This window comes from Microcebus murinus, chromosome 20 (genome assembly GCF_040939455.1).
Source record: "Microcebus murinus isolate Inina chromosome 20, M.murinus_Inina_mat1.0, whole genome shotgun sequence".
NCBI lineage: Eukaryota > Metazoa > Chordata > Mammalia > Primates > Cheirogaleidae > Microcebus > Microcebus murinus.
In genome coordinates, this window is record NC_134123.1 from 33,154,650 (window position 1) to 33,179,563 (window position 24,914).

The window sequence follows — 24,914 nt, forward strand, 5'->3', positions numbered from 1 at the left end:
CACCCCCCCCCATAAAATCCTGCTCAGCGGGGTGCTGCAGTGACGGGTGGCACCCAGGGGTCTTCTGCGCCGCCCGTGGCAGCTCCGTGCACGGTCACATCTCTGGGCGTCCCCTGCAGGCAGCTCTGGTCCCCGCCCGTCCAGGGCTCCTGTGGGCCATCCTTCGCCAGCGGCTCCCGGTGGTGGAGCGGCCCCCTGCTCGGGGGGGGGGCCCTCGGGTGCCCATCGGAAGCAGCCCACGGCCTTGGTGCCACGGGGCTCTCCCCAGGTGGGGTGAGCAGAGCAAACCCGCCGGTCAGACCCAGGCTTCTGCCCCCGTAAGCACAGTCGGCCCAGGCACGCGCCTCTCACCTGTCAGGTCCAGGTGACCTCGTGGGGTGGCTTTGTTGTTGCCCCCATTGTACAGATAAGGAAACTGAGGCTGGGGGAGGCGGTGTGTAACTTGCCTGAGGTCACAGCCAGAAGCGGCAGAGCCTGGGTTCGAGCTGGGCCCCCTCGCCTGTGTCCACGGGAGGAAGAGAGGACCCAAGCACAGGGGAGGGGGAGGGGGTAGGGCAGGGCTAAGCCGGGACGGTTCATCTCGCGGAGCACGGTCGTGAGGGGCTGGCTAGGGGCCGAGTTCTCCGAAGAAGGGCTCTTGACCAAAAACTTGCGTTTCCTGGACATCAGGCTGCCGGGCAGGGACCCCGTGCCCTCCCGGTCCTTGGCCTCCTGTACTGGGCTCGGAGCTGCTGCGGAGAGGCAGGGTGCGGGGCGTGCCAGGGGATCGGCCTCGTGGCCTGCTGCAGCTGGGAGGCGCTGGCTTGCCGTGTCTCGGGCTTGTGTGGGGTCCTTTGTATGCGAGGTGGGGGAGGGGATGGCGTGCCCCGAGCTCCTGTCCCAGGGCCACCCGCACGCCCCACGCCCCTGGAGGGTCTCTTCCCCCTCCCGAGAAGGGTGGTGGCCGGCCGGGCCTGGGCTTCCGGGATCCACGTGCAGGGGGCGTGGCCTCTGAGGGCAGCTGGGAGACAGGGGACGTCTCCGGGGTCCTGCCTCTGTCGTCCACTGTGGGCGTCCCTTGCCTTCCTCCCCTGCCGGCCCACGGGGACGGGGTAGAAACGGGTTCCAATTAGACTCGTCACCTGGATGCAGAATCCGGCAGAGGTGAGGTGGGCTCTGGGGGTCCCCTGCCCCGTGGGCCGTGCAGGTTCTGCACCTCCCGTGTCCCTGAGCGCCTCCCACTGTCCCCTCTCCAGGTGATCCTGAGCCCCGCCTCCCAGGTGTCCGTATGGGGTTTGGAAGTCGATTTGCTCCTCCCTGCGCACGGCCCCGTCGCCCCTCACCCTTAGGTGCTGTGACGTGGGGCAGGCGGCCTCCCAAGAGGACGGGGGTGTTCATGGAAACCTGGCCGGGGTGGGCTGGCCCTCCCGCCAGGATGGAGCAGCTGGGACTTGTTTTTGAGACAGAGTCTCGCTCCGTTGCCCGGGCTAGAGTGAGTGCTGTGGCGTCACCCCAGCTCACAGCAACCTCAATCTCCTGGGCTCCAGCGATCCTCCTGCCTCAGCCTCCCGAGTAGCTGGGACTACAGGCATGCGCCACCATGCCTGGCTCATTTTTTCTATCTATTTTTAGTTGGCCAATTAATTTCTTTCTATTTTTAGTAGAGTCAGGGTCTCGCTCTTGCTCAGGCTGGTTTTGAACTCCTGAGCTCAAGCGATCCTCCTGCCTCGGCCTCCCAGAGTGCTGGGATGACAGGCGTGAGGGAGCTGGGCCTTTAATGATCGTGCCAGGGGGGTGTGGGGGGTGGGGGGGTGGGAGGAGGCGGCCTCTTGGGTGACTGGGGGCGGGGGGCGTGGAGTGGCTGTGTTGCAGTGAAGCGTTGTCTGGTGTTACCCCTGACGGCTCAGACCTGTGGCCCCCACCCTGTCATCAGGCCGGCGAACTCGGCCCGGGCCGGAGCTGGAGGTTCCCAGGCTGCACGGCCGTTAGGGTATGCAGCCTCCCATGTCAGCCTCCCCAGGCAGAGTCCGTGCCCGGGGAGGACCATGGGGAGCTGCCCAGAGCTGCGTCCTCTCCCCCCTCTCCCCGGCAGCCTGCCCGTATGGCCCGTTCTTGGGGACCCGCCAGGGGTCCCTGCTGATGGCGGTGTGGCCACGGCCGTGTACGTGCCTCAGTTTCCCTCTCTGTAACGTGGGTCGGCGTGGTGCCAGCCTCACCAGGAGCTCTGTTCCGCGTCCGCCGCTGCAGGCTTGCCTGTTGGTGCCGTCGCCCCGGCCGTGTGCCGTCCCGCCGGCAGGTTTCTCTGTGTTCTAAGGTCCGGGGCTCTGTCCCCTCACCCTGTGCCTTGGTCCCCGTCCTCCGTGGCTTTGCCAGTCCGGGGCCCAGCAGGTGACGCTCTGAGATCCTCCGCGGCCGCCCAGCCTGGCCGCCCCGGACGGGTGGTGGGATCGGTCGCCCGGGTCCAGGGTGCCCCTGGCCCGCCGGCCTCTGGGGCGCAGTCTGCTCTCTCCTGGGCGCTCGCTGCCTCTGCCCTGCTCTCGCCTGCCCGCTCCCTGCATGCCGCCCGCCGCGCTGCCCGCCCGCCCCGCTCTGGTGCTGGGCGCCGCTGCTCTCCGGGTGACCTGGTTCTTCTTTTCCTGTTGCAGGCATGAGCCATGAGCCCAAGTCCCCTTCACTAGGGGTGCTGTCCACCGCCACCAGGACCACCGCCACCGTCAGCCCCCTCACCCCCTCGCCGCTCAATGGCGCCCTGGTGCCCAGCGGCAGCCCGGCCACCAGCAGCGCGCTGTCGGCCCAGGCCGCGCCGTCCTCCAGCTTTGCCGCCGCGCTGCGCAAGCTCGCCAAACAGGCGGAGGAGCCCAGAGGTAAGAGGCGCCCACCCTTCCCGTGCGGACGGACAGGCCAGTGCCTCGGTGCCGGGACCAGCCGTCGCGGGGGCCCGGAGGCGGCGCTGGGAGGCCGGGCAGAGCCTCCCCGGGGCTCTTGCTCGCCCGGCAGCAGCCGGCTGTGTCCTCACGCCACTGGGCTCCGGCCCCACACCTGCAGCCCGCCCGCACCTGCACCTGCGCTTCGCTCCTGCGCTTCCTTCTCTGCCCTGCCGCCCCCGTCCTTCCTCGGCCCCAGGAGCCACCGCGGGGGTGTCCGGCCGGCCGCGGGAGTCCCGAGAGAGTGTCCGAGCCCCAGGGCCTCTTCCCGGGTCCCCTGTCCTACGTCCCGAGCCTGCTCCAGGCTTTGACACCTGCTCCGGAGGTGGCAGAGAACTGGTGTCTCCAGAAACACTCTGGTCCTGCAGCAGGGCCTCTGGGACGGCGGACCCCTCCACTTCCGACGCCCCGAGGCAGAGGTTCTGGGGCAGCGTGGACACCTGGCCCCCTGGTGTCTGCGGGCACTTGGGCGGAGACGTGCTGTGTGACTTCGGGCAAGTGCCGAGCCTCTCTGAGCCTCAGGCTTCCTCTTTGGGCAGCGAGGCCCCGTGAACCCCTTTCGGCCCCAGCTGGGGGGCATTTCTCCGGGCCACAGTGTGACCCGTGGGCTCCCGTGTAGGTGCCTGCTGGACAGGCAGGGGCAGTTCACGGCTGGGAGACCCGGCCCCTGTGGGGTCTGCCTGGCCTCTCGACTTCCCCGGGCTCCCTGCTCAGAGGCAGGGCCAAGGAAGTGGGGCCCCCACGCCTCTTTCTGCCGTCAGCCTCGCCCCCGGGGTCCGAGGCTTAGGATCCGGCCCCCAGGGCTGCCCGGGGGTCCCACAGAACACGCGTGTGGGAATCGTATGTGTCGTTTGTGTGGCCTGGGGTCCGGCTCGGTGGACGGGACGGTTGCGGTGACTGGGGCAGGCTGGGGGCTTTCCTGATTTCTGAGTCTCCGCTGCCCAAGTCCCTTTGGCTGCTGGCCACTGGGGTTGGGGGTGAAGGAAGAGGCCTGGTGGTGACAGTTGGGGGCACAGTCGGGGCCCGGTTTCTGTACCTCCAGGGAGCACCCCCTTGCCTCCTGGCTCCACCTGCCGGGCTGCCAGCAAACCGCCCCTCCAGCCCTCGTCGACGGCTGCTCGGGCCCACCTGTGTCAGGCCAGGTGGCTTCCGGCAGGTGGCTTGGAGGAGGAGGAGGAGGAGACAGGCTCCCTTCGGGGCCACGGAGGTCCTCAACCCTGGGCAGCTCACAGGGTGGCCGGCAGGTGCTTCCGCAGAGAGACCTGGGGGGGGACAGTTAGGGGGACAGTCCTGAGCAGCTGGTCCCGGCTGGAGAGGAAACCACCGGCCCGTGCCCCATCCCAGCGCGGGGATCTGGGCTTGGGGGCGTGAGCTGTGGTCAGCGCGCTCACCCCACCTCCCTGTGTGTGGGGGCCGCCAGCCACCCGGGGCCACCTCTCCCCCCAGCCAGGGTCAGCAGGGGACCTTTGGTGGGCTTAGTGACCGTGGGGTTGGGAATTTTTAATTTATTTCTTTAGATACAATTCAAGTGTCATAAAATTCACCCTGTGTAGATGCAGCAGGTCAGTGGTTTTGGCGTGCTCAGAGTCGTGGAGCCTTCCCCACCCCCTAATTCCAGAACATTTTGCTCACCCCCGGGGAGAAGAAACCCCGTCCCAGCAGCCGTCGGCCCCTGGTGGGCGCCGTCTGCTTCCTGCCTCTGTGGACCTGCCTGTTCTAGAGGCTTCTGACACGCGGGCTGGCTGGGGGAGCGTGTCCGTCCGCCTTCCCAGGGGTACGCCCGGGCTCCCTCCGTCCGCTTTGCCCGGGAGCAAAACTGAGCCTGGAGCTCGCCCAGGTCCCCCAAGTCCCACGTGGTAAGTGGCGCGAGAGCCTCACGTCTCAGCACGGCCCCCTGCCCGGCCTGCGCCTCCCCCGAGGGCCGACCCGGCCCGCCCGGCGCCCCTTGGCCCGGCCCCCGCCTTGGCAGCCTCCCCCAGCGGGGAGGTCCACGTGGAGCAGAGCAGCGGTCCCTCCCGGAAGGTGTGGTCGTGGCCCTGGCCACCGTCCGGGGTCAGCATCGACCCCTCGCCCACCCAGCCCCACCTGTGCTCACTCCCGCCACGGAGGGGTCTTATTTTTAGCCGTCTGGCCGCGCCTCTCCTCTGCCCGTGTCTCCAGGGTGCAGCTTAAAACTTCAGTTCCTGCGCAGCCATCTTGCGCGCCGCGGCGCCCGGGCTGCCCGAGAGGAGGGACGGGCAGAGAAGAGCGCCGGCCCCTCCGCGGGCCCCGGGACACGGGCCTCGTGGAGTTTTGTCTGTCCCGAGGCTCTGAGACGCGCCCTCTTTCCGGAAGCTCCCGTCGCCCCAGAGAGCGGGGCCGGGGGAGGCGCCTGGAGCCGGCGTGACCCTGTAACCCCTCCCGGGGCCGGGGCCCTGCGGGCCAGGGTGGGCGTCGGGTTCGCGTCCCAACACCTGCTCCCCTTGTGTGTGACCTGGAGCCTGGTCCCCCGCCCCCGCCCCCGCCCCGAGCTGCTGCTTCTCTGGGTGGGGAGAAGGTCCCTACCTGGTGCACGGTGACGGTGACAGCTCGGGGAGACTGCGCCAGCGCCGGCGCCCCTCCCCCGCCCCCAAGTCCTCCCGAGGCTGCCACCCCTTACCCCACACCCCCGCCCGCCTTGACGGTCCTCCACCCAGACCACAATCTCCCCCACTCCCCGCCACCCTCGCCCTGGGGGGCTGGAGGGGCGTGTGCCTCCCGGGTGGGGGTGCTCCTGGACCCCCCGTCCGTCCGTCAGGGCCGAGGTCCCCGTACCTGCAGCTGGCCCTGACGCTGTGAACTGTGAGCAGGATGGGGCTCCCCCACCCGGGGTTGCCGGTGCCCCTGGGGTCTCCCTGCTCCGTGCATGGGGGCCACGCTGTCTGGGCCGAGGCGTCCCTGGGGGTCCCCCTGTTGCCGTGGCTGCCGGGCCATCCCCAGCCTTGGCCCAGGCCGTTCGGGTGGCCTCCAGTCCCGGGGCATGCAAGCACCCCAACCCTCTCAGCACCCCGACAGCCTGGCCTCCCCACCAGCGCCATCTCCAGGGGGAGACCCTGTCTGTCCCGGTGGGCGTCTGGGCCCCCTCCTGGGCGTGCTGAGACTGGGGTGGGTCCCGCCCCCTGTCCTGGGGCAGGTTGAGGCCCCTCCGAGCTTCCTGGCCTCCCAGGCACCGGGCCAGGCCTGTCACGCTGTGCCGGCATGTTGGGGTCCCCACGTCACCCCTATACTTGGAGGCGCTCCTTAAACGACTAAATGATGCCCGGGAGCTTCTGCACCCGAAGCCAGGCCTCGTGCTTCCTCCTGGCTGCCCTGAGAGCCGGGCCCAGCCCGGGGGCCTCCCGAGTGCTGACCTTTCCCCCCTGGCCCGAAGAGGGCAGGTCGTGGTGCGCCCCCCCCCGGCTCCCCCCCACTGCCGCCCCCACCTGCCGCTGCGCCAGGCAGGGCTGTCGCAAGCTGTGCGGCAATCTGCTCGCTGTGCTGCAGCCGGCGCCAGCCTCCCACGGGGACACGGCACCCGTCTGCCGAGGTGGCAGGGAGCCCGCGTGTCCTCAGCCACTGCGGGCGGCTCACGCGGCGGGCGCCTGGGCCGGCACCGGCCGTGGAGGGCGTGTCCGGGCGGTCACGACGGGCTGGCCTGCGCGTCCGGGGCTTGGTCACTCCAGGAACAGAATGGGCCGAAGCCACACGGCCTGGGCTGCCCCACCGCCCCTCGCGGGCAGAGTGTCCGGGCTGCGGGTCACCGCCATGGCCTTGCTGCTGTCATGCCGGCCGAGTGGGGTTTGCAGCACCTGCCGGGGTGGGGGGCGGCGCAGAGACCCCCCACCGATGCCATCTGCAAGGGGCCTGGCCTCGCCTCCCACGGCCTAGGCTGGGCCAGGTGGACGGGGGCCGGCAGGTGGCGGCCGAGGCGCGGGACCCGGGTTTCCCGTTCGTCCTCGATGCCTGCGGCCCATCCAGCCATTCCCGTGGGCCGCCGGCCCTGCAGGGGAGAAGCGTGGCGAGTCCGGTTACCGTTGGGTCCCAGCCCGGGATCCCCCCTAGCCTGTGGTGGCCGAGGCGTGGCCGTCCGTGTGCCCGTCCGTGTGGACGCGGAAGGCGGGCTCTGGCCCACCGCGGCTGTGCGGGACCGGGGGAGGGTGAGCCCCCGCCCCACCGCCCGTTCCGCCGCTCCCTTGGAAATCTGCCTCTTTCAAAGACGACGGCAGAACACACACGGGGGAGATCCCGGCTGGCAGGCAGGCAGGCGCGCGTGGGTGTCCGTCTGCGGCCGTCTCCGGGGCGCCCGGAGCCCTGTCTGTTCATGGCGCAGGTGTGAGCGCAGCAGGTGTCCCCGGAGCTGCTCCGCTGTGCTCCTGGCCTGGGGGACGGGGAGGGGAGCGGAGCGGAGTGAGGCGGGGATGGCCCTCCCCTCTGCACAGCGCGGTTCGGTCCCTGGGCAGGGCGGACGGGCGGGTCGGGGAGGCGCCTCCTCCCTGCGCCACCGCCCGGCCGCTGAGTCCATGCTGGGACAGCGGGAGCGGGGGCCGGGGTGGTGGACTCTCCCGTCCCCTCCCAGAAGCTCCCTCTGCCTCCTCTCTCTGCCCCTCCCCTTCCTCCTGGCCCGTGACCCCCACCCCCCGAGCACCCCACGCAGCCTCTGCGCCCCGACTCGGCAGCAGCTGGCCCAGCCCCTCCCGGTCCTGGGGGCGCCATTTGCCTCACACCATCTGGCAGACGGTCACCCTCGGGACCCGCACTGCAAAACGGATATTCACACCTTCCCTCTGTCGGCTTGTGCCTAGCCACCGTGGCCCGAGAGCGATGGGGCACAGGGCCGGCCGCGCCCTCCCCAGGCAGCTCGCGGTGGCCTCCTCGGTGGACACGGCCCTCTGCTCGTGCGAGGAGCTCCCGCCGGCCGGGAGCCCCCCTGGGGCCACAGAACTGCCGGCTGCTGCTGGAGCCCTGCCCCGGTCACCGCTGTGCGGGGCATTCCAGGGGGTCTCCCACCCTGTTCTCCTCACCTGTGCTCTCACGGTGGGGCCTGATCTCTGATACCCGCACGCCTCCCCGCCAGCATGGGGCCAGCCGGCCTTTTCGGGGTCTGCTGTTCAGTTCCTTGGGGTGCGTGGCGAGGAGGGGTGCTGGGACGACCGGATCCTGTCCCCCGGGTCTTCCTGCCCGTGCCTCGGGCCTCTGGGTCTCTCCAGCCGGACCTGACCCGGGCCAGGCTCCTTTCCACGTAAAAACCCCACGTGTGCCCAGGACCACATCACCACGTCTCGGGGGGAAGCAGGGCCGTGGAAGAGGGGCAGAGCGATTGTGGGGACCAGTCCCTCCCCAGAGCGCCCCACGGCAGGGCGAGGCCACGCACTTGCAGCGTGGCAGCCCCAGAGGCGTGGCGAGGGGTGCCCCGGCTGCTGCGTGGACCCTGCTCAGAGGCCGTGGAAGGCTCACCTGGGCGCAGAGCAGACCCGACAGGAGTGCCCGGCCCGGACTCACCTGTCCCCCAGGCTCCCACCGACCGCCATGCACCTGCGCGGGTTCGAAGTGGGGTTCAAGGCCCAGCTGGGGGGACCCTCCTTTGGGGGACAGGGGCCTCTAGCTGGTCGGTCACTCCGTCCTTGGCGTGGGGAGGGCGTGGACGGCGGGGTTCTGGCCGCGTCCCGGGGGTTCAGGGCCCGCCAGCTCCGGGCAGCCCTGGCCACAGGTGCTGGCATCGCACAGGGAGGTTCCACAGGTGCCTTTCGGGGACGTACGTGTGTCACCTTGTGGCCGTCGTGGCCGCCCTGTGGCTTCCCTGCAGACTCAGAGCTGGGTCGGGGTGGCCGGGGCTGTGCAGGGCAGGGTCTTCATTCCACGAGCGTCCCTCCCTCCTCTCCCCTGCACGCCGCCAGCCTGACGGGGACAGGGACGGGGCCCTGCCGGGGACGCCTGCCGTGTGCCCTGGGTGGCCCCGCAGCCCGGCACGGAGGCGCGGTTTTCAGGCGTGCGGTTGGTGTGCTTGGCGGGCTGGGCCCCGTCTTGGGGTGACAGGTGCCGTCCCCCGTGGCTAACTGTGGGGTCTCAGACGGCTGTTCATTGCACCCGCCCTGGGCCTTGGCGCTGCCCCTCGAGGCCGGACGGCAGAGGTGACGCGGGCGCGCTCTGCCTCCCGTCATCTGCAGTCCGCGTCCGTTTCCCGGACCGACTCCCGGCTGAACACGGCCGCTGATTACAGCGGGCTCTGACCTCCCCGCGCAGCGCGAGCGAGGGCTCGGGTGCCGGCCGCGCTAATTGGCGCTGCGTCGTCGTTGGGTATCGACCACCCGGCCCCTGGTGAGTGGCGGCGCCTCTGCCCCCGAGGGGGTCAGGCCTCGCCCCAGACGGGGACCCTGCCCCAGAGAGCGCCCCTCGCGCCCACCCGCCCGCCGGCCCCCACCGCTGACGCTTGGAATCGAGGCTGAGTCAGAGACGGCGACATGGGCAGGAGTCACTCTGGGGGCCAGGGACGGAGCAGGGGTCTGTGCACGATCTTACCAGGGCTGTGAGGTTCCCCTTGTTTGTGCAGTTGGGGTGCTGGGGGCCCTGGAGCCCGGCACGTGTTGGGCTCTGAAGCCCCGGCTCCCTGCTCTGAAGCCCCGGCTCCCTGCTCTGCAGCCCGGCTCCCCGGGAGGACCCAGGCGCCCTGGGTCTTGGGCTCCGGGCAGCTGGAGCCAGGGCGTCGGCTCTCAGCACCTTTGTCTCGACAGGGCGGCAGCTCAGGTGTGTTTGTTTCTTTTCAGCTCCAGAACTACAGGAAGGGCAGTGGGGGCCGGGCGTGGTGGCTCACGCCTGTGATCCCAGCGCTCTGGGAGGCCGAGGCGGGAGGGTCGCTCGAGGTCAGGAGTTTGAGACCAGCCTGAGCAAGAGTGAGACTCGTCTTTACTGAAAATGGAAAGAAACTAATTGGCCAACTGAAAATATATAGAAAAAATGAGCCGGGCCTGGTGGCGCTCAGCTGTAGTCCCAGCTACTCGGGAGGCTGAGGCGGGAGGACCGCTGGAGCCCAGGAGTTGGAGGCTGCAGTGAGCTGGGCTGATGGGACCCTGTCTCAAAAAAGGGGAGGGAGGGGTACAGTGGCCGAGAGCTGGCCCAGCCCAAGTGGCCACTGTCCACACAGTGTGGCTGAGCCGAGCCACGCGGTGGAGTATCACGCAGCCATGAAAAGCGGCGACGTCCCTGCGCAGGCCATGGCATGACGCGCTGGGCAGCGTCCTGCTTGGTGAAAGTAGCAGAACGTGAGCGGCCTCGCGGCCTCGCCCGGTTCCAGTTACACGGAGCGTCCGGCGGAGGCAGGTTCGCGGGGACAGAAGGCAGATGGTGGCGTCTCGGTGCCCGGACACGACTCCCGCGTCCTGGCACGGGGAGGGGTGGCCGCTGCCGGGCACAGGGTGTCTCTGGGGGGCGTGGGGGTCAGGGCGGCGGCCACCTGCTGTGAACGCGCGGAAAGCGCCGACGGGTGGCTTACACGGGTGCGAGTCGTGTCCGCAAAGCCGTCACAGCCGGAAGAGAACGTGGGGGGGGGGAGCACGTGGCAGGTCTTTCTGTAGACAGAGAACCCGTCCCCGGTGTTTTCTCCCCCGAAAAGGTTGCAGCAAACTTTTTATGGAGACCTGAACACGTAGAGGAAAGTGGGGAGAGCGAACCCCCCAGGGCGGGACACAGCCATATCCCCGCCCTGGGAGCAGACTGGACCCGAACCCCAACCTCGGCTTCCGAGCACGGTGGCCGAGTGAGCCCACGTCTGTCCTTTCTTGCTCCGGTGTCTGGGCGACTGGCGTGGCCAGGGGCTCCCGGGCGAGCTCCGTGCTAGGACCTGCCGGGCCCGGGCCCTCACGCAGGGGCTACCGGAGCCCCCACAATGTATCTTTGGGGGCGTCGGCTCCCGTCCGCTTGGGTGCACACTGGGGTGGGGCTGCCCGCCCAGGCGTGGGTGTCGGGACGGCCGGCGTCCACAGCTGCACAGACGGGGCTCCCGCCAGCACTGGGTGAAACGAGGGGGGTCCTGAGCCCCCCAGCTTCCGGCGTCTCCCTCCACCTGGTTTGTGTGTCGCAGCCGGCCACCCACCCCCAGGGGCCATTCCAGAACCGCGGGGTCTGCCTCCCCACCCTGGCCCTGGCGTCGCCGGTGGGTGTCTCTTCCCGCTGGGAGCAGAAGCCCCCCCCCCAGCTGGTGAGTCTGACGGGGCCCCGGCCCCCGCCTGGCTGGCGGCAGAGCTGGGATCTAGGCCGCCGCCTGCCCGGTCCTGAGGCTGGGCCCAGCGACTAGAGGGTGTGGAGTTGCTGGGGTGTAGGCGGTGGTCTGATCCACCTGGGAATTTGGGGGTTCACGCCTCGGGCCTCAGTGCCCACCCCCCACCACCACCAGGCCCGGTGACGGGGTGGGCGCCTTGCCCTGCTCACTTTGGGGTCGTTGGGCAGGACGGGCCGATGGGTGGCTCTGGGGCAGGGGCAGATCTGGATAGACGGGGGGCTCCCCGAGGGGCCGCCCTGCACGGCTGTGCCAGCTGCGCACAAGCCTAGTGGGGGGGCTGTGTTGAAGAGGCAGCGTCCCTGCAGGAGGGGCGGGACGGGGCACCCCGCCCCAACGCAGCACCGTGCCCAGAGCAGAGCCACCCTGATGGCAGGTGCCGCGGTGGGGCCTGCCCTGGGCTGTTGGGGACGCTGGGAGGACAGAGCGAGGCTCAGCGGCTTCCTTCCTGTGGATTCCTGGGGGGTCGCAGGGCACCCGTGAGCCCCGGGCGCCTCCCCCGTGAGCTGCGGTTCTGTTTGGTGGCGTGAGTGTGGTCGCTTGAGATTGTGTGGAGGTGTCGGGACTGGAGGGTCCCTCTGCCCCTGGAACCGAGCTCCGAGCACAGGGAGGACGCCGGGAGGGGTCGGCCCCAGGTCCTCCTTGCAGACGGGGCTGGGGTTACTCCCACCCCCACCCCGGCCAGTGTCCCCCCTGGCACAGCCGGCCTGTGACGTGGACACAGGTGCTGCCGGTGGGTGTGACGGGTGTCTGTTCCCTTGGGGACCTGGAACCCTGGCGCTGACCTTGTGCCCCGAGACCTTAAACCCGGGGCCCTCAGTGGCTCTGGGGCGGGTGGGGTCTGCCCTGGGTCCCTGCTGGGCCTGGGAAGGGGACTCGGGACGCGGGTGAGCCCATGGCCCTGTGGGCGGGTGGCAGGTCTCCCCGCAGCCCAGCCACGGCGGGGGTTCACGTGTGAGATTGTGCAGCCACTGAGCCCCTCGGGGACCGTCGGGCAGCTTCGGCCTCATTCACGGGGACTCAAGCCCCGTGTGGAGGGTGTGGGGGTGGGGGGGGGGCGAGGCTGGCACCGGCTGGGGACAGGGCACCCTGGGCAGTCTCCCCACCCGCCATGCATACTCTGCCCGCCTGGCCGCAGAGGCCTGACCCGCTGGTCCGAGCAGCTGGGCGGACTTCACTCCGGGATGGAGGGACCCCCCCCCCGCCTTAGCTCCTTAGAGGGACAATTCCTCCTCATCCTCCCTGGATTGGTTATTGGGGGGCCGGCCCTGCCTGCCCACACCCCCACTGCCCTCATGGGCCCAGAACTAAATGCCCTCTGACCCTGCCCCTCTCGGGGGTTGGTGTAGGGCTGGGGCTTCTTTCTGGGCCACTGAGAAGGTTCTGGAAGTAGGTAGTGGTGACAGTTGCACAACCTGGTGAAAACACACTCAGACCTGCTGACTTGTACCCCTCAAAACAGTGGATCACATACGAGTTTTTTAAAATTTAAAAACGAACGTGTTTAATATAGTCTTTAAGTCCCCCCCAGGGCCACCCCCAGGCCGTGTCCCTGCCCGGCGTGTCCCGTGTCGGGGAGCTGGGCATCTTTCGCCTGCCTGACTCCCCAGCGGTGCCGGAGCCGGAAGCCCCACAGCCCCGGGCGCAGGGGCTCACCGGGGACCTCAGATCCTTTCTGTGAGAGCCTCAGGTCCGGTCGCAGGGTCGGCCCCCACGCCTGCTCACGCTCCGTGCGCCGGGCTGCTCTCCTGCGCCGCGGCGTGGGGGCTGGGAGGACGGGCTGCAGGGGTGGCCGGACTGCGAGTCTCGGGGTGCTGGGGCGGTGGGTCCTGCCCGGGGGCTCCTGCGAGTGCCGGGGTCGCAGGCCTGTGCGCGGCGGGGGAGCCGTGTGGCCGGCGGACCCGGTTGCTCCATCCCGGCCAGGGCCCTGGTTGGCGTGCTGTGGCGTGGCGTGGCGTGGCGTGGCGTGGCGTGCTGTGGCGTGGCTCCCGCTCAGGCCGCCGTGTTCTCGTCCGCAGGGTCTTCACTGAGCAGCGAGTCGTCCCCCGTGTCCTCTCCGGCCACCAACCACAGCTCTCCCGCCAGCACGCCCAAGCGCGTGCCCATGGGCCCCATCATCGTCCCCCCTGGGGGCCACAGCGTCCCCAGCACGCCCCCCGTGGTGACCATCGCCCCGACCAAAACCGTCAATGGCGTCTGGAGGAGCGAGAGCCGGCAGGTGAGTGGCCCGCGGCGGGGTGGGCGCGGGGAGCTGGCGTCCCCGAGGGAAGACTGGAGTTGGCACCTGGGGAGCTCGGGGGTTGGGTTTAAGGTGCAGACGCCCCACCCCCGGCCCGAGCCTCCATCTCCCGCAGAGTGGGGTGAGGGGCCGAGTGAGTTCATCCTGTGGCAGGTGGGGGGGGGCTCAAGGCTTCTTTTTACCTGTTCTTGAGGCCAGAAGTTGGAGGTCAGGGTGTCACAGGGTTGGTTTTTGCAGCGGCTTGTCTCCTTGGCTTGCAGGTGGCCACCTGCTGCTCCCTGTATCCTCACCTGGTCCCCCCTTAAAGGACGCCGGTCCCATCGGGTCAGGGCCCAGCCTAGGGGCCTCCTTGAAGCCCACCCCCATGTAGCCACGTCCAGAGGTCCCAGTAGCCAGGGTTTGAGCACACAGACCGGGGTGGGGGGCGCAGCCCGCATCCCTGTGGCGTGCTGAGATGGCGTGCACGCCGTAAACACTCCCTAAACAATAGCGATTGGGGCCGGGTGCACGGTGGCTCACGCCTGTAATCCTGGCGCTCTGGGAGGCCGAGGCGGGAGGATCGCTCGAGGTCAGGAGTTCGAGACCAGCCTGAGCAAGAGCAAGACCCCGTCTCTACTCAAAATAGAAAGAAATTAATTGGCCAACTAAAAATATATATACAAAAACTTAGCTGGGCGTGGTGGCGCATGCCTGTCATCCCAGCTCCTCGGGAGGCTGAGGCAGGAGGATTGCTGAGACCAGGAGTTGGAGGTTGCTGTGAGCGAGGCTGACGCCACGGCACTCTAGCCCAGGCGACAGAGTGAGACTCTGTCTCAAAAAGAAAACAGTAGGCATCGCTGTTATCATCTGTGGCCCCAGCCAAGACCCGAGACAGCAGGAACGCCAGCCCGCGAGCACGGGGGGAGCTGGTGGTTCGTGTGTCCGTGTTGGCTTTTGACGTCCACAGAAGAGGCCCTTCCCGAGCTTAGGGGTCCCTGTGTCTCCAGCCCCTCCTGCCACACCTGCCACCTGCTGTGGGAGGAGCCTGGGAGCTGCCTGGGACCGTCCCACCTGCGGGGTGTGGCCTCATGCAGAACCATCCTCAGCTGCGGCTCTTTCCTCCGTGTTCCTGCCGCTTCCCGGCGGGAGGACAGCCCCACTGGGAAATCCTAACTGAGCCACAGAGAAGGCTGCGGGGGGAGGGGAGTGCGTCCCCCTCCCTGGGGGTGTGCGGGCATTGGACACCCGGCCATCGTGCCCCGGGCAGGCTCTCTGAGCCAAGGGGAAGACCCCAGGGTCCCCAGGAATGGCTTTGAGCGGCCCTGTTTCCTGCCTTCCTCCCCGGCCAAGGTGACAGACCCGCCCAGAGCGTCACCTTGCTGAGCCCCCTCTGCCCCCCTCCCCAGGCCTCTCCTGGCTGTGCCGTCCCCGTGTGCAGTTTGCAGGTGGGGGGACCCAGAGGGTGGACTCTGGCCAGAGCGGCCTCCCCTGCCCAGGGGGGCTCAGAGCAGCCCTGGTCCTTGTTGGAGGGGGACGAGGACGTCGTCACCAGCTCCCGTCCCCAGAGGCCACCCCTGGGCTTGGCCTTCACCCCGGGGGACCCTGAGTCACCTGAGCGGCAGGTCCTCCCTCCACGCCCAACTCACAGCCCGGCAGGGGCGGGATGGCTCTTGCTGCAGCCTGAGAGCGGCTCACTCGTGCCCAGCCCCTGCTCTGTCCCCGACGGAGTCCCCTGCCCGGACTGGGGACGTCTCACGACATCCCTTCTCGGGGCCTCGAGCGCCTTTGCGGGCGAATCCTCCACTCGTCCCTCGTCCCTCCCTCATCCCTGTCCTCCTGGGTCCTTACCACCTCCGGAATAGTTAGAAGCCACAGGGAGGGGCCTCGACAGGTCTGCTCCGGCGATCCGCCACCGCGGTGCCTAATGGAACAGGGATGCCACCAGGAGGGGCGGGACTGCCGGGTGATGCGTGGCTGGCGGCGCGGGCAGGCCCCGGGGAGCACGGAGGGGAGGGAGTCCCTTCCCCACGCTAAGGCCTCATTAGGAGGGCACAGGCACGGGCGGGAGTTGTCAGGGGCCAGTGGTGGGGGGGTCACCGGTAACCCCCAGGCAGTGGGAGCTGCGAAGGGAGAGCTGAAATGAGAAATAGCCGTCGTAAAGCTCAGGGGCCCGTCCCGCCTGTCTGCCTGCGGGAACCTCCATCTCATCACCGGTCTCGGCGGGTTTCCTCCCCGCCCCCCACCCCCCGCCCCTCCTTTCATGGCTGCAGCTGCGCCCGCAGCCGCTGCTCGGAAATAAGAAGCCACCGCAGATGCGCCCTGTCGCACGTCTGTCTGCAGGGACGGCGGTGGGACCCCGGCTGCCCATCGGGTGCCTTGGGGTGGCCCCCAGGCCTCCCGGCCCTGCCCTGGGGGGCTGCTGCGGGCTCCCCGCCCTCCTGCCGGGCAGCCCTGCGTGTCGCTCCGTGTTGCTCCGGCCCTGCTGACCTAGTTCCCTGAGTCCTGGCGCGCCTGGCCCAGCTCCAGCCAGACGGGAGCCGCAGACATGCGGGTCTGGCTCGCCGAGCCCCCTGCCCGCCGGCCGCTCCCCCAGCCCGCCCGAGTCCTTGTTTGTCCTCCGCCGGGCCGGGAAAGTGCCATCTGGCCCAGCCGCCCGAGAGCAGGCCTTTGTCCTCGGCCGAGGGGAGAAGGGGCTGGGATGGGGGGGCGAGGACAGCGTGCTGGGCGGGCCCCCGTGGCGGGTGGCCGGGCCGCTGTGCTCTGCTGCTTGCAGCCACGCAGAAGCAGGTGGCGGGCCTGGGGTGGCGTGTGCCGTCCCTGGGGCGTCGAGGTCTGTCCCCCAGGGCCCCTGCTGGCTCTGGCCACCCAGGGCTGGGTGGTGGTCGGGCCCCCTGGCTGCCGTCTCGCTCGGCCCCTGCCCAGGCGGGAGGAGAGCTGACCACCGGCCTCAGGGGAGCCTGTGCCGCCAGTCCATCGGCCGGGCCTGGAACTCACGGCGGGGGACCCGGGGCTACTCCGACACCTTCAGCCCATCCCAGTCCTGGGGCACACTGTGACCCCTTCCTGGGTGCGCTTGGCAGACACGGGCTGTGCCAGGCTGAGCGCTGTGCGGAGAGCCCAGAAGCCCTGCCCCCGACAGGGCCCTGGGTGCCAGCGTGGACGGGTGGTGCAAGGGGTGGTGACAGAGCGAGCGGGTGGCGCCCTGCGTGCATGCGCCTGTGGCCCTGCCCGTGGGCTCGCCACGGGCTGGGGCTGCAGTTGGCACGTCTGGCAGATGGGGATGCTGGGCTGGTGCAGGGTCTCCAGGACCAGATGGGAGCATGTCCCCTGAGGCCGGCGGGGACCCAGGCCTTGGAGGAGACCCGAGGACAGTGCAGCCCCTCGGGACGTGGTTCCAGGAGGCTGGGCGCCGTGCAGGGCATCGGTGCCCGCGTGCGTGTCCCCTCGGGAGACCGCTGCCCCGGGAGGCGCATGTCAGAGGTCTTGAACCCTTGAAGAACCCTGCTGGTGGCGTGGCCGGGGCTGGGAGCGCAGGGCCAGAGTGATGTTGCTGCTCACGACAGGTTCCCGCCAGGGCCGCCTCCTGCTATCCCCGTCCCCGCTGTCTGCCGGAGGGCGGGGGGGTGGGTGGGAAGGAAGGCGCCTGCCGGGCCGCCCGCACCTCCCCGAGCGCGTGTGCCGTGTGCCAGGTCACGGTCTGCCTCGGGAGGACGGGTGGGTGCCAGGAAGGGCACGGCGACCCACCCCTCGCCGCTCACTTGGGGACGTAGAAAGCTGGGGCGGCCCTGGCCCGGACTCTGGACAGGAAGTCAGACGGCCACGTGGCCCGGGAGCCCCCCGTCCCCAGTGCCCACCTCGCGTCCCTCTGTCCTTCCTGCCGACTCGGCGAGGGGCGGTCGGAGCTCCTTGTTTCCTGGGTGTCGGGCGTTTGGGGGCTCTGGGGCCTCGCTGTGGGTTTGGGGCAGCAGGGCTGGGCTCCTGCCCGGGAGCACGGCCTGCTGGTCAGAGTCACCGGCGTGACGGGAGAGGAGGGGGCCTCGTGGGGGCGTGGAGGTCGAGTCCCTCGTGGCCCAGGGTGGGCCCGGCCAGCGTCCTCACGCTGGGGAGACCCCAGGACCCCCAGGGCCGAAAGCAGCAGCTGCCCCAGCCACGAAGCCGGGCCTGGGCCGGCGGCTGCTCCAGAATCCAGCGTGCCCCCCCCACCCCGTCCAGGACTGACCCTCTGAGCCTTACCACACATCTGCCCTATTGTGACGTAAATGACAATAGGCAGGACCTTCCGTGGGCTGGTTTCCCTGGGCCGGACCCTGCCACGTATCACCACGTAGAACGCCCCTCCCCTCACTGTGGCTGGCGTGGCACAGCCCACCCTTGCTCTCTGCAGGGACCTTGGCCAGTGGGCAGGCTCTGGGCTGTCTCCTCCTCCTGTCTGGGGTCAGACCCTCCCCTGGCCCCCTGGGCGCACCTCCCCAGCCAGGCCCAGGTCTGCTGTCTCCAGGAGCCTGGGACAGGGAGCTGGGGCCGTCCCCCACCCCGGATGTGTGCAAAGGGGCCCCAGATGGGTGTGGCCTGTCAAGGCCCAGCAGCTGCCTCCTGTGGCCCCAGCTCTCTGTGTGCACCCGAGGCCTGGGCAGCTGCCGTTTCCTGGCTGCAGCGTGGCGCTCACTTCCCGGGTGCTGGGAGCTGGCGGCATCCGCTTCCCCGTGCGTGGGTAAGGGTGGGTGTGGCCCTGTGGGATGCCCGTGTCGTGCCGTGTCCTGTGGCCTGTACACGTCTCACACCAAGGAGGCCCAGGGAAGGGGGAGAGCCCAAGAGGGGCTTCAGTCCAGGCCTGACTGTCAGAACCTCCTTACCATTCTGTGTCCCGCGCACACCATGTGCACTTGGAGTTTGGGGTAGAAAAGCTTGAAGGAGGACGTGTCTAGAACGCGAACTGGATCCGGAGTCTCTCCCGTGAGTCGGGAGGAAGACCTGGCCCGCCTGGGGGCGGTGGCCTGCACTGACCTGTCCTGGCTGTCTGCCTGCAGCCTGGCCTGGGCTGCCCAGCCCTAACCGACGCCGTCTTCCTGCAGGACGCCAGCTCTCGGGGCAGCAGCGGCGGCCGGGAGCGCCTCATCGTGGAGCCCCCGCTGCCCCAGGAGAAGGCGGGGGGCCCGGCCATCCCCTCCCACCTGCTCAGCACCCCCTACCCCTTCGGCCTCTCCCCCGGCTCGGTCGTGCAGGATTCCCGCTTCCCGCCGCTCAAGTGAGTCCGCCCGTGGGGTCGAGGCTGGGGGGGGGGCACGTGTCCTGGTTGGGATCCCCAAGGTGGCTCCGGCCACTGTCCCGGCGACCTGGAGTCTGCAGCCCCTGAGGCCACGTGCCTGCCCGGTCGTGGCCAGCCTCTGCAGCCGCTCCGCCCCAGGGGCCACAGCCCTGTCTGTGCCTGCTGTCCTCTCCACATTGAGACGCTCCTGCAGTCCCAGCCCTGGTCTAACTCCATCCCCGGTTCTGGGGGGCACACTGCGGGTGGGGACAGTGTGAAGGGCTGGCGGGCCTGAGGAGCTGCAGCAGCAGCCCGGAGGGGAGATCTCTTGTCCCCCCTTGGGTGGCAGTGGCCGGGGCCGCTCACCTGTCTCCTCCTCCCTGGCTGTCACCCTGCAGCCTCCAGCGGCCTGTGCACCACGTGGTGCCCCCCAGCACGGTGACCGAGGACTACCTGAGAAGCTTCCGGCCCTACCACACCGCCGAGGACCTCCGCATGTCGTCCCTGCCTCCCCTCGGCCTGGACCCAGCCACTGCCGCCGCCTACTACCACCCCAGCTACCTGGCCCCGCACCCCTTCCCCCACCCGGCCTTCAGGTGAGGTGGCCCCACGCCCTCTCGTCCGGGCACGTCTGTTCCCAGCGGGGAAGGTGCTTCTCCCAGCCTGGGGGTGGGGCAGACTCTCAGGGGAGCGTCCAGAGACTCTGCCCCTAAAATCATCCCCAGCGTTGAGCCTGAATTGAGTCCTAATTCAGCCCTGATCCTTTGGGTGTCCTCCTGGAGGGGACTCCTTGGTGTCAACTGTCCTTGTCATCGGTGTGGTGGGGGTCCTGGCAGGTTGCTGTTTACAGGGTGGGGTCATGCTAGAGAAGAGGCTGCTCTGCTGTGTGGCAGGGGACCCAGTGGTTCTGCGTGGCACTTCCTGGCTCTGTGTAGAAGCCCTGCCACCCAGCCGGGAGGGCCTGCAGCGATGACGTGGGCTGCCCTGCAGTCCGCGCCGAGCTGGGGGCGGTGGCAGGTGGGCCTTGGAGCTCTGTGGGCACCTGGTGGCCTCTGGCAGTGAAGGCCTTGGGGCTGGCAGCAGGCGTGGCCCTGACCCGCGGCCATTCTGCCGTGTTCCGCAGCTGGCTTGCGCAGGCGCACCTGGCCAGGGCTCACCTGGCCATGGGCTGGGTCTCGTCCCCTGTGACTCTGGCGCTCACCAGCCCCCGTCTTCCCGGCACAGGATGGACGACTCCTATTGCCTCTCTGCCCTGAGGTCCCCGTTCTACCCCATCCCCACGCCCGGCTCCCTGCCCCCGCTGCACCCGTCCGCCATGCACCTGCACCTCTCCGGGGTCCGCTACCCGCCCGAGCTCTCCCACTCGTCCCTGGCGGCGCTGCACTCTGAGCGGATGTCCGGCCTCAGCGCCGAGAGGTGAGTGGGTCCTGCGGCGGCGGCCGGGAGGGCAGGCCCGGCTGGAGCCCGGCCCATCCTCGGCCTCTTCACCTGCCAGATGGGAGGGTGGCGGTTTGTGCTCGTGCTGAGGCTGCACCCGGCCTGCCGGCCTCAGGCTGGGGAGCTCGCTTGCTTGGGGACTAGCGTGCAGCTTGGCCTTGAGCTGCCTCCTGCTCGGTGAGAGGAGGACCCCGGCTTGCTCGGCCGCGCCGTGCAGCACGCAGACCGATGTCCGGCGGTCTCCGGCCGCGCTCTAACCCCCCTCGCCCCACAGGCTGCAGATGGACGAGGAGCTGCGGCGGGAGCGCGAGCGGGAGCGTGAGCGCGAGCGCGAGGCTGACCGTGAGCGGGAGAAGGAGCGGGAGCGGGAACGGGAGAAGGAGCGGGAGCGCGAGAAGGAGCTGGAGCGTGAGCGGGAGAAGGAGCGGGAGCTGGAGCGCCAGCGGGAGCAGCGGGCGCGGGAGAAGGAGCTGCTGGCCGCCAAGGCGCTGGAGCCCGCCTTCCTGCCCGTGGCCGAGCTGCACGGGCTGCGCGGCCATGCCACCGAGGAGCGGGGCAAGCCCTCGGAGCAGCTGACCCCAACGCGAGCAGGTACCTGGCTGGGGTCGGCGGCTGGCTCTTGGGGGCCCTCCACCATCGCGTGTGCCAGTCGCCATGGTGCAGGCTCCCCCCGTGGCTGAGGGGACACGCGGTGGCCCACGGCACAGACACGGGAGACACAGACCCGGGATTGTGAACGGCAGTCAGATGTGCCAAAGTATTGGGAAGGGGGGGCGCATTTTGAGTGCTTTTGTTAACCTTAACGTCGTTCGCTTTGCTGTAAGTTCGCGTCATCTAACTTTTAACGATGGCCGCGTCTGAAAGCCAGCCTGCGTGTGTCCTGACAGTTTCTCGGTCTGCTCCTTGAGCAGTGGGAGCCGGCTCTGGCCCCCCGCTGGATGGTGGCCAGTCGCGCCAGCCGGCCACAGAGCATTCCCCGCTGGGGACCGGCGTGCTTCCCGAAAGTGTCCACAGGGCACATTCTGGGCGTCTGTGGGAAGGGCCCCTGTGCAGGACGGCGGGCTTCCCTGGGCAGGAGGTGAGGGGCGCCGGCCCGCAGGCGCTGAGATCTGCTGTCGCGCGTGTCTTCCCCACAGAGAAGCTGAAGGACGCGGGCCTGCAGGCGCCCAAGCCCGTGCAGCACCCCCTGCATCCGGTGCCTGCCCCGCACCACGCCGTGCCCAGCCTCATCTCCAACCACGGCATCTTCTCGCTGCCCGGCAGCAGCGCCGCCACCGCCCTGCTGATCCAGCGCACCAACGAGGAGGAGAAGTGGCTGGCGCGGCAGCGGCGGCTGCGGCAGGAGAAGGAGGACCGGCAGTCTCAGGTGTCAGAGTTCCGGCAGCAGGTGCTGGAGCAGCACCTGGACATGAGCCGGCCCCCTGCGCCCGCGGAGGCGGAGCACCGGCCCGAGAGTGCCAGGTGGGTGAGCGCCGCCGTCTGCCCCACGCCCTTGCTTCCCCGTTCCTGTCCTTCCGCTTCATCTTCCTGTGAGGATTCCCGTTGTGCCTGTGAGGAAGGCGAGACGCTGAGGAGGGGAGTCAGCTGCTCAGAGCTGCCCCACCCACAAGTAAAGGGACCGGCCAGGGCCAGGGCCAGGGACCGGCCAGGGCCAGGGCCAGGGCCCTGCCCGTGCAGCCTGGCCAGGCCCCTGCCCGTGCAGCCTGGCCAGGCCCCAGGAAGCCGTTCGTGGCCCCTGAAGAGGGCGAGGTAGAGGCTTCAGTTGTTATGATACCTGTTCTCAGCGTCTCCCTCTGCTTTTGAGCTTGGACTTTTTTAATGAGAAGGGGACTGCCTTTGATTTTTAAGCAAAACGTTAGCTTTATTGCTTTTATGATAAAAGGTAGACCCGTCCTCGGTCCCAGTAGAATGCCCATGGAGGCCTTTGCTGCCGCCCTTGCTCTGTGGGCTCAGCCCCGGCACCCTGGCCCGCCCTGCCCCTGCCTGTCCTGAGACTCCAGCTCTGGGGCGCTGGAGCCCGCCTTCCTGCCCGTGGCCGAGCTGCACGGGCTGCGCGGCCATGCCGCCGAGGAGCGGGGCAAGCCCTCGGAGCAGCTGACCCCAACGCGAGCAGGTACCTGGCTGGGATCGGCGGCTGGCTCTGGGGGGGCCCTCCACCGTCGCGTGTGCCAGTCGCCGTGGTGCAGGCTCCCCCCGTGGCTGAGGCATGCCACCCTGCCTCCCTCCAGAGCGCACTCTGAAGGTGCGGGCCTAGACCCTCACAAGCGTTGGTGGAGATGGAGGCTCCTGGCCAGGCCTCCATCTTGCTCTAGGCCCAGCTCGGGTGCAGGGGCGCTGCTGCTGGTCTGGGGGCCTCAGCTGTGCGCAAAGGTTTTGGCCCGGCTCTCAGCTGCTGCGGTGCGTGCTGGCCGGAGGTGCCCTGCGGTCTTAAATCCCCGCCTGCCTTCCTCTCCTTCCTCCCCTGTTGAGTAGGGCAGCGAGGGGCGCGCTCGGCTCAGTGTGGGAGGGAGGGAACTGCCACCCGTGCCCACTGACCGGGCCGCCCTGTGGCTCTCGCTGCCCGGCACGGCCAGAGCACGTTCTCTGCTGCCACCTGTCTCTGCGGTCAGACCCTCCAGGCGTCCCAGAGGCCCAAACGCACCTGCTAGCGAGCCGCCTCTGCCCGCCCGTCCAGCTTACGCCCAGAGGACAGAGGGCAGCCGGCTCACACCTGGCGTCGCTTCATAAAACCAGGGCTCCTCAGCGCACGGGGCTCTTCCTTGGGGCTGCCTGGGACCCCAGTGCAGGTGTCAGGGCCTCGTCTGCTCACGCGCTGTTGCTTCTGGCCCGGGGTGGGGGAGGGCCTCTGTGCTGAGACCTGTGAGCCCTGCGCTGGCCTGCTGGAGTGTGGCAGGAAGCAGGCCCGGGCTGGGTGGGCCCCACGGCAGCTGGCCGTGCTCACGGCGTCGTGAGCTGGTCGTCCTGCTGGGCTTTGTGCTCTGCGCGAGAAAACCGTGCAGTGCTCGGCTGTGGTGCGTGAAGTATTTATTCTGCTGGCAGGTTGTATTCCTTGGCTGTTTACTTAAGGACACACAGTGTCTCGGTACGGGTCCCTGTCGCACCCTGCTGCTCGCAGGTGCGGTGGCCTTGGGTTTAGCTCCCAGCGGCGAGCGTGGAGTGGCCGAGCAGGGCCTGGGCGGCCGTGTTTAACAGCACCCCCCAGGCAGGGAGAGCCCTGAGAGCCTGGCCGCGTGCCCGCCCTGGCCTTGGCCCCATCCTGCCCTAGGCCGTATGGGTTCAAACATCCTGTAACTGTCTCCCTTAAGGAGAATAAAAAAACCTTTGGAAAAACAACACCCAAGACATACCTTTGTGCATTGCATCTTCTCAGGAGCCACGTCACTGTTAGCACGGTGAGGCGCAGCTTTTTGTCCAATGGAAGGTCCCCGATGTTAGAAATCCCCTCTCCGGCCCAGGCCCTTGGAGACCCAGTGGGCACAGCTGCTGCTCTGGGCCTTCAGCCGTGTGCCCGTGTGGTCGCTGTAGTTCTGACGGGGACGGCTCGGGCCAGCAGGGGCACAGGCCCCGTCCTGGCGGGGAGGGTCTCCGTCCACGTTGGGCTCTGGGCCAGGCAGACACTGGAAGCTCCTGTCTCGCTGCTCGCGTGGAGAGCAGAGCGGCAGCACGCGTGAAGGCAGGCTGCCCCCCGTCGTCCGCCCCTTCCTCGGTGGCAGGGTGCCCCCGGCACAGGCAGGCTCCCCCATGGAAAGCAAGGCGAGGGCCTGTCCTCACGGGAGCTTGTACAAGCAGGTGGGACATAGGATGGAGGGCAGGTCTGGCCTGAGAAGGTCTCTGCCTTCCCAAGCAGCTTAGGCTTCGAGCCTCCCGGTGCCCTCAGAGCAGTTCTGCACACATCTGTCCCGGTCGTTGGAAGAGGGCGTGGAGGGACGTGGGGCGCAGATCTGCTATCCTGCAGCCTGGCCGTCTGGGGAGCCTGTGGAGGGCAGACCTGTCCTCTCGGGACTGATGGGCCCATCTGCTCACTCTCTAGGCCGGGACCAAACCGTCACGAGCCTGGCGGCCGAGACGCCCCACAGCACTTTGGCGGGCCACCGCCTCTGATCTCGCCCAAGCCCCAGCACCACACCGTGCCCACAGCCCTCTGGAATCCAGTGTCCCTGATGGACAGCGCCCTGGAGACGCGGCGGGCCGAGAGCCACCCCCTGCACAGCCACCCGGCTGCTTTCGAGCCCGGCCGCCAGGCAGCGGTGCCACTGGTGAAGGTGGAGCGGGTCTACTGCCCCGAGAAGGCAGAGGAGGGGCCGCGGAAGCGGGAGGCCGCCCCCCTGGACAAGTATCAGCCGCCGCCCCCAAGGGAGGCGGGGAGCCTGGAGCACCAGCCCTTCCCCCCTGGGCCTGGACCCTTCCTCGCTGAGCTCGAAAAGTCCACCCAGAGCCTGCTGGGCCCGCAGCGGGCCTCCCTCCCACAGGCAGCCCCCCTCGGGGAGCTCAGTGGGCCCCTGAAGCCTGGCTCGCCCTACCGGCCCCCCGCGCCGCGCGGCCCTGACCCGGCCTACATCTACGACGAGTTTCTACAGCAGCGTCGGAGGCTGGTCAGCAAGCTGGACCTGGAGGAGCGCAGGCGGCGAGAGGCCCAGGAGAAAGGTCTGGCCTCCGCCAAGGGCCCCGACCCACTGGGGGAGGGGTTGGTTAGCAGGGACAAGGGAGCCCTGGTGACAGCTGCCTGCCCCCAAGTTCCCCGGCTCACGTGCAGCAACCTGCCACCTCTGCTAGGGAAACAGACCCTCGGCCTCTTGCCTGTCCTGCTCGATGCAAATTGTCCCATAAAGCCAAATCAAAGCTTGT

At 69.1% G+C, this 24,914-nt stretch overlaps 1 protein-coding gene across 2 annotated transcripts in view; it reads left to right on the forward strand.

Moving 5' to 3' along the window:
* LOC105871350 (genetic suppressor element 1) overlaps positions 1 to 24,914 on the forward strand; it is a 111,904-nt gene that overhangs the window by 72,966 nt on the left and 14,024 nt on the right. For both annotated transcript variants that reach the window (XM_075995839.1, XM_012764653.3), the window contains exons 2-9: positions 2,625 to 2,843; positions 13,188 to 13,387; positions 18,460 to 18,632; positions 19,031 to 19,228; positions 19,857 to 20,048; positions 20,344 to 20,660; positions 21,206 to 21,530; positions 24,100 to 24,713. In XM_075995839.1, coding sequence (XP_075851954.1) covers positions 2,625 to 2,843; positions 13,188 to 13,387; positions 18,460 to 18,632; positions 19,031 to 19,228; positions 19,857 to 20,048; positions 20,344 to 20,660; positions 21,206 to 21,530; positions 24,100 to 24,713 — 2,238 coding nt within the window. The remainder of the gene's footprint in view (positions 1 to 2,624; positions 2,844 to 13,187; positions 13,388 to 18,459; positions 18,633 to 19,030; positions 19,229 to 19,856; positions 20,049 to 20,343; positions 20,661 to 21,205; positions 21,531 to 24,099; positions 24,714 to 24,914) is intronic.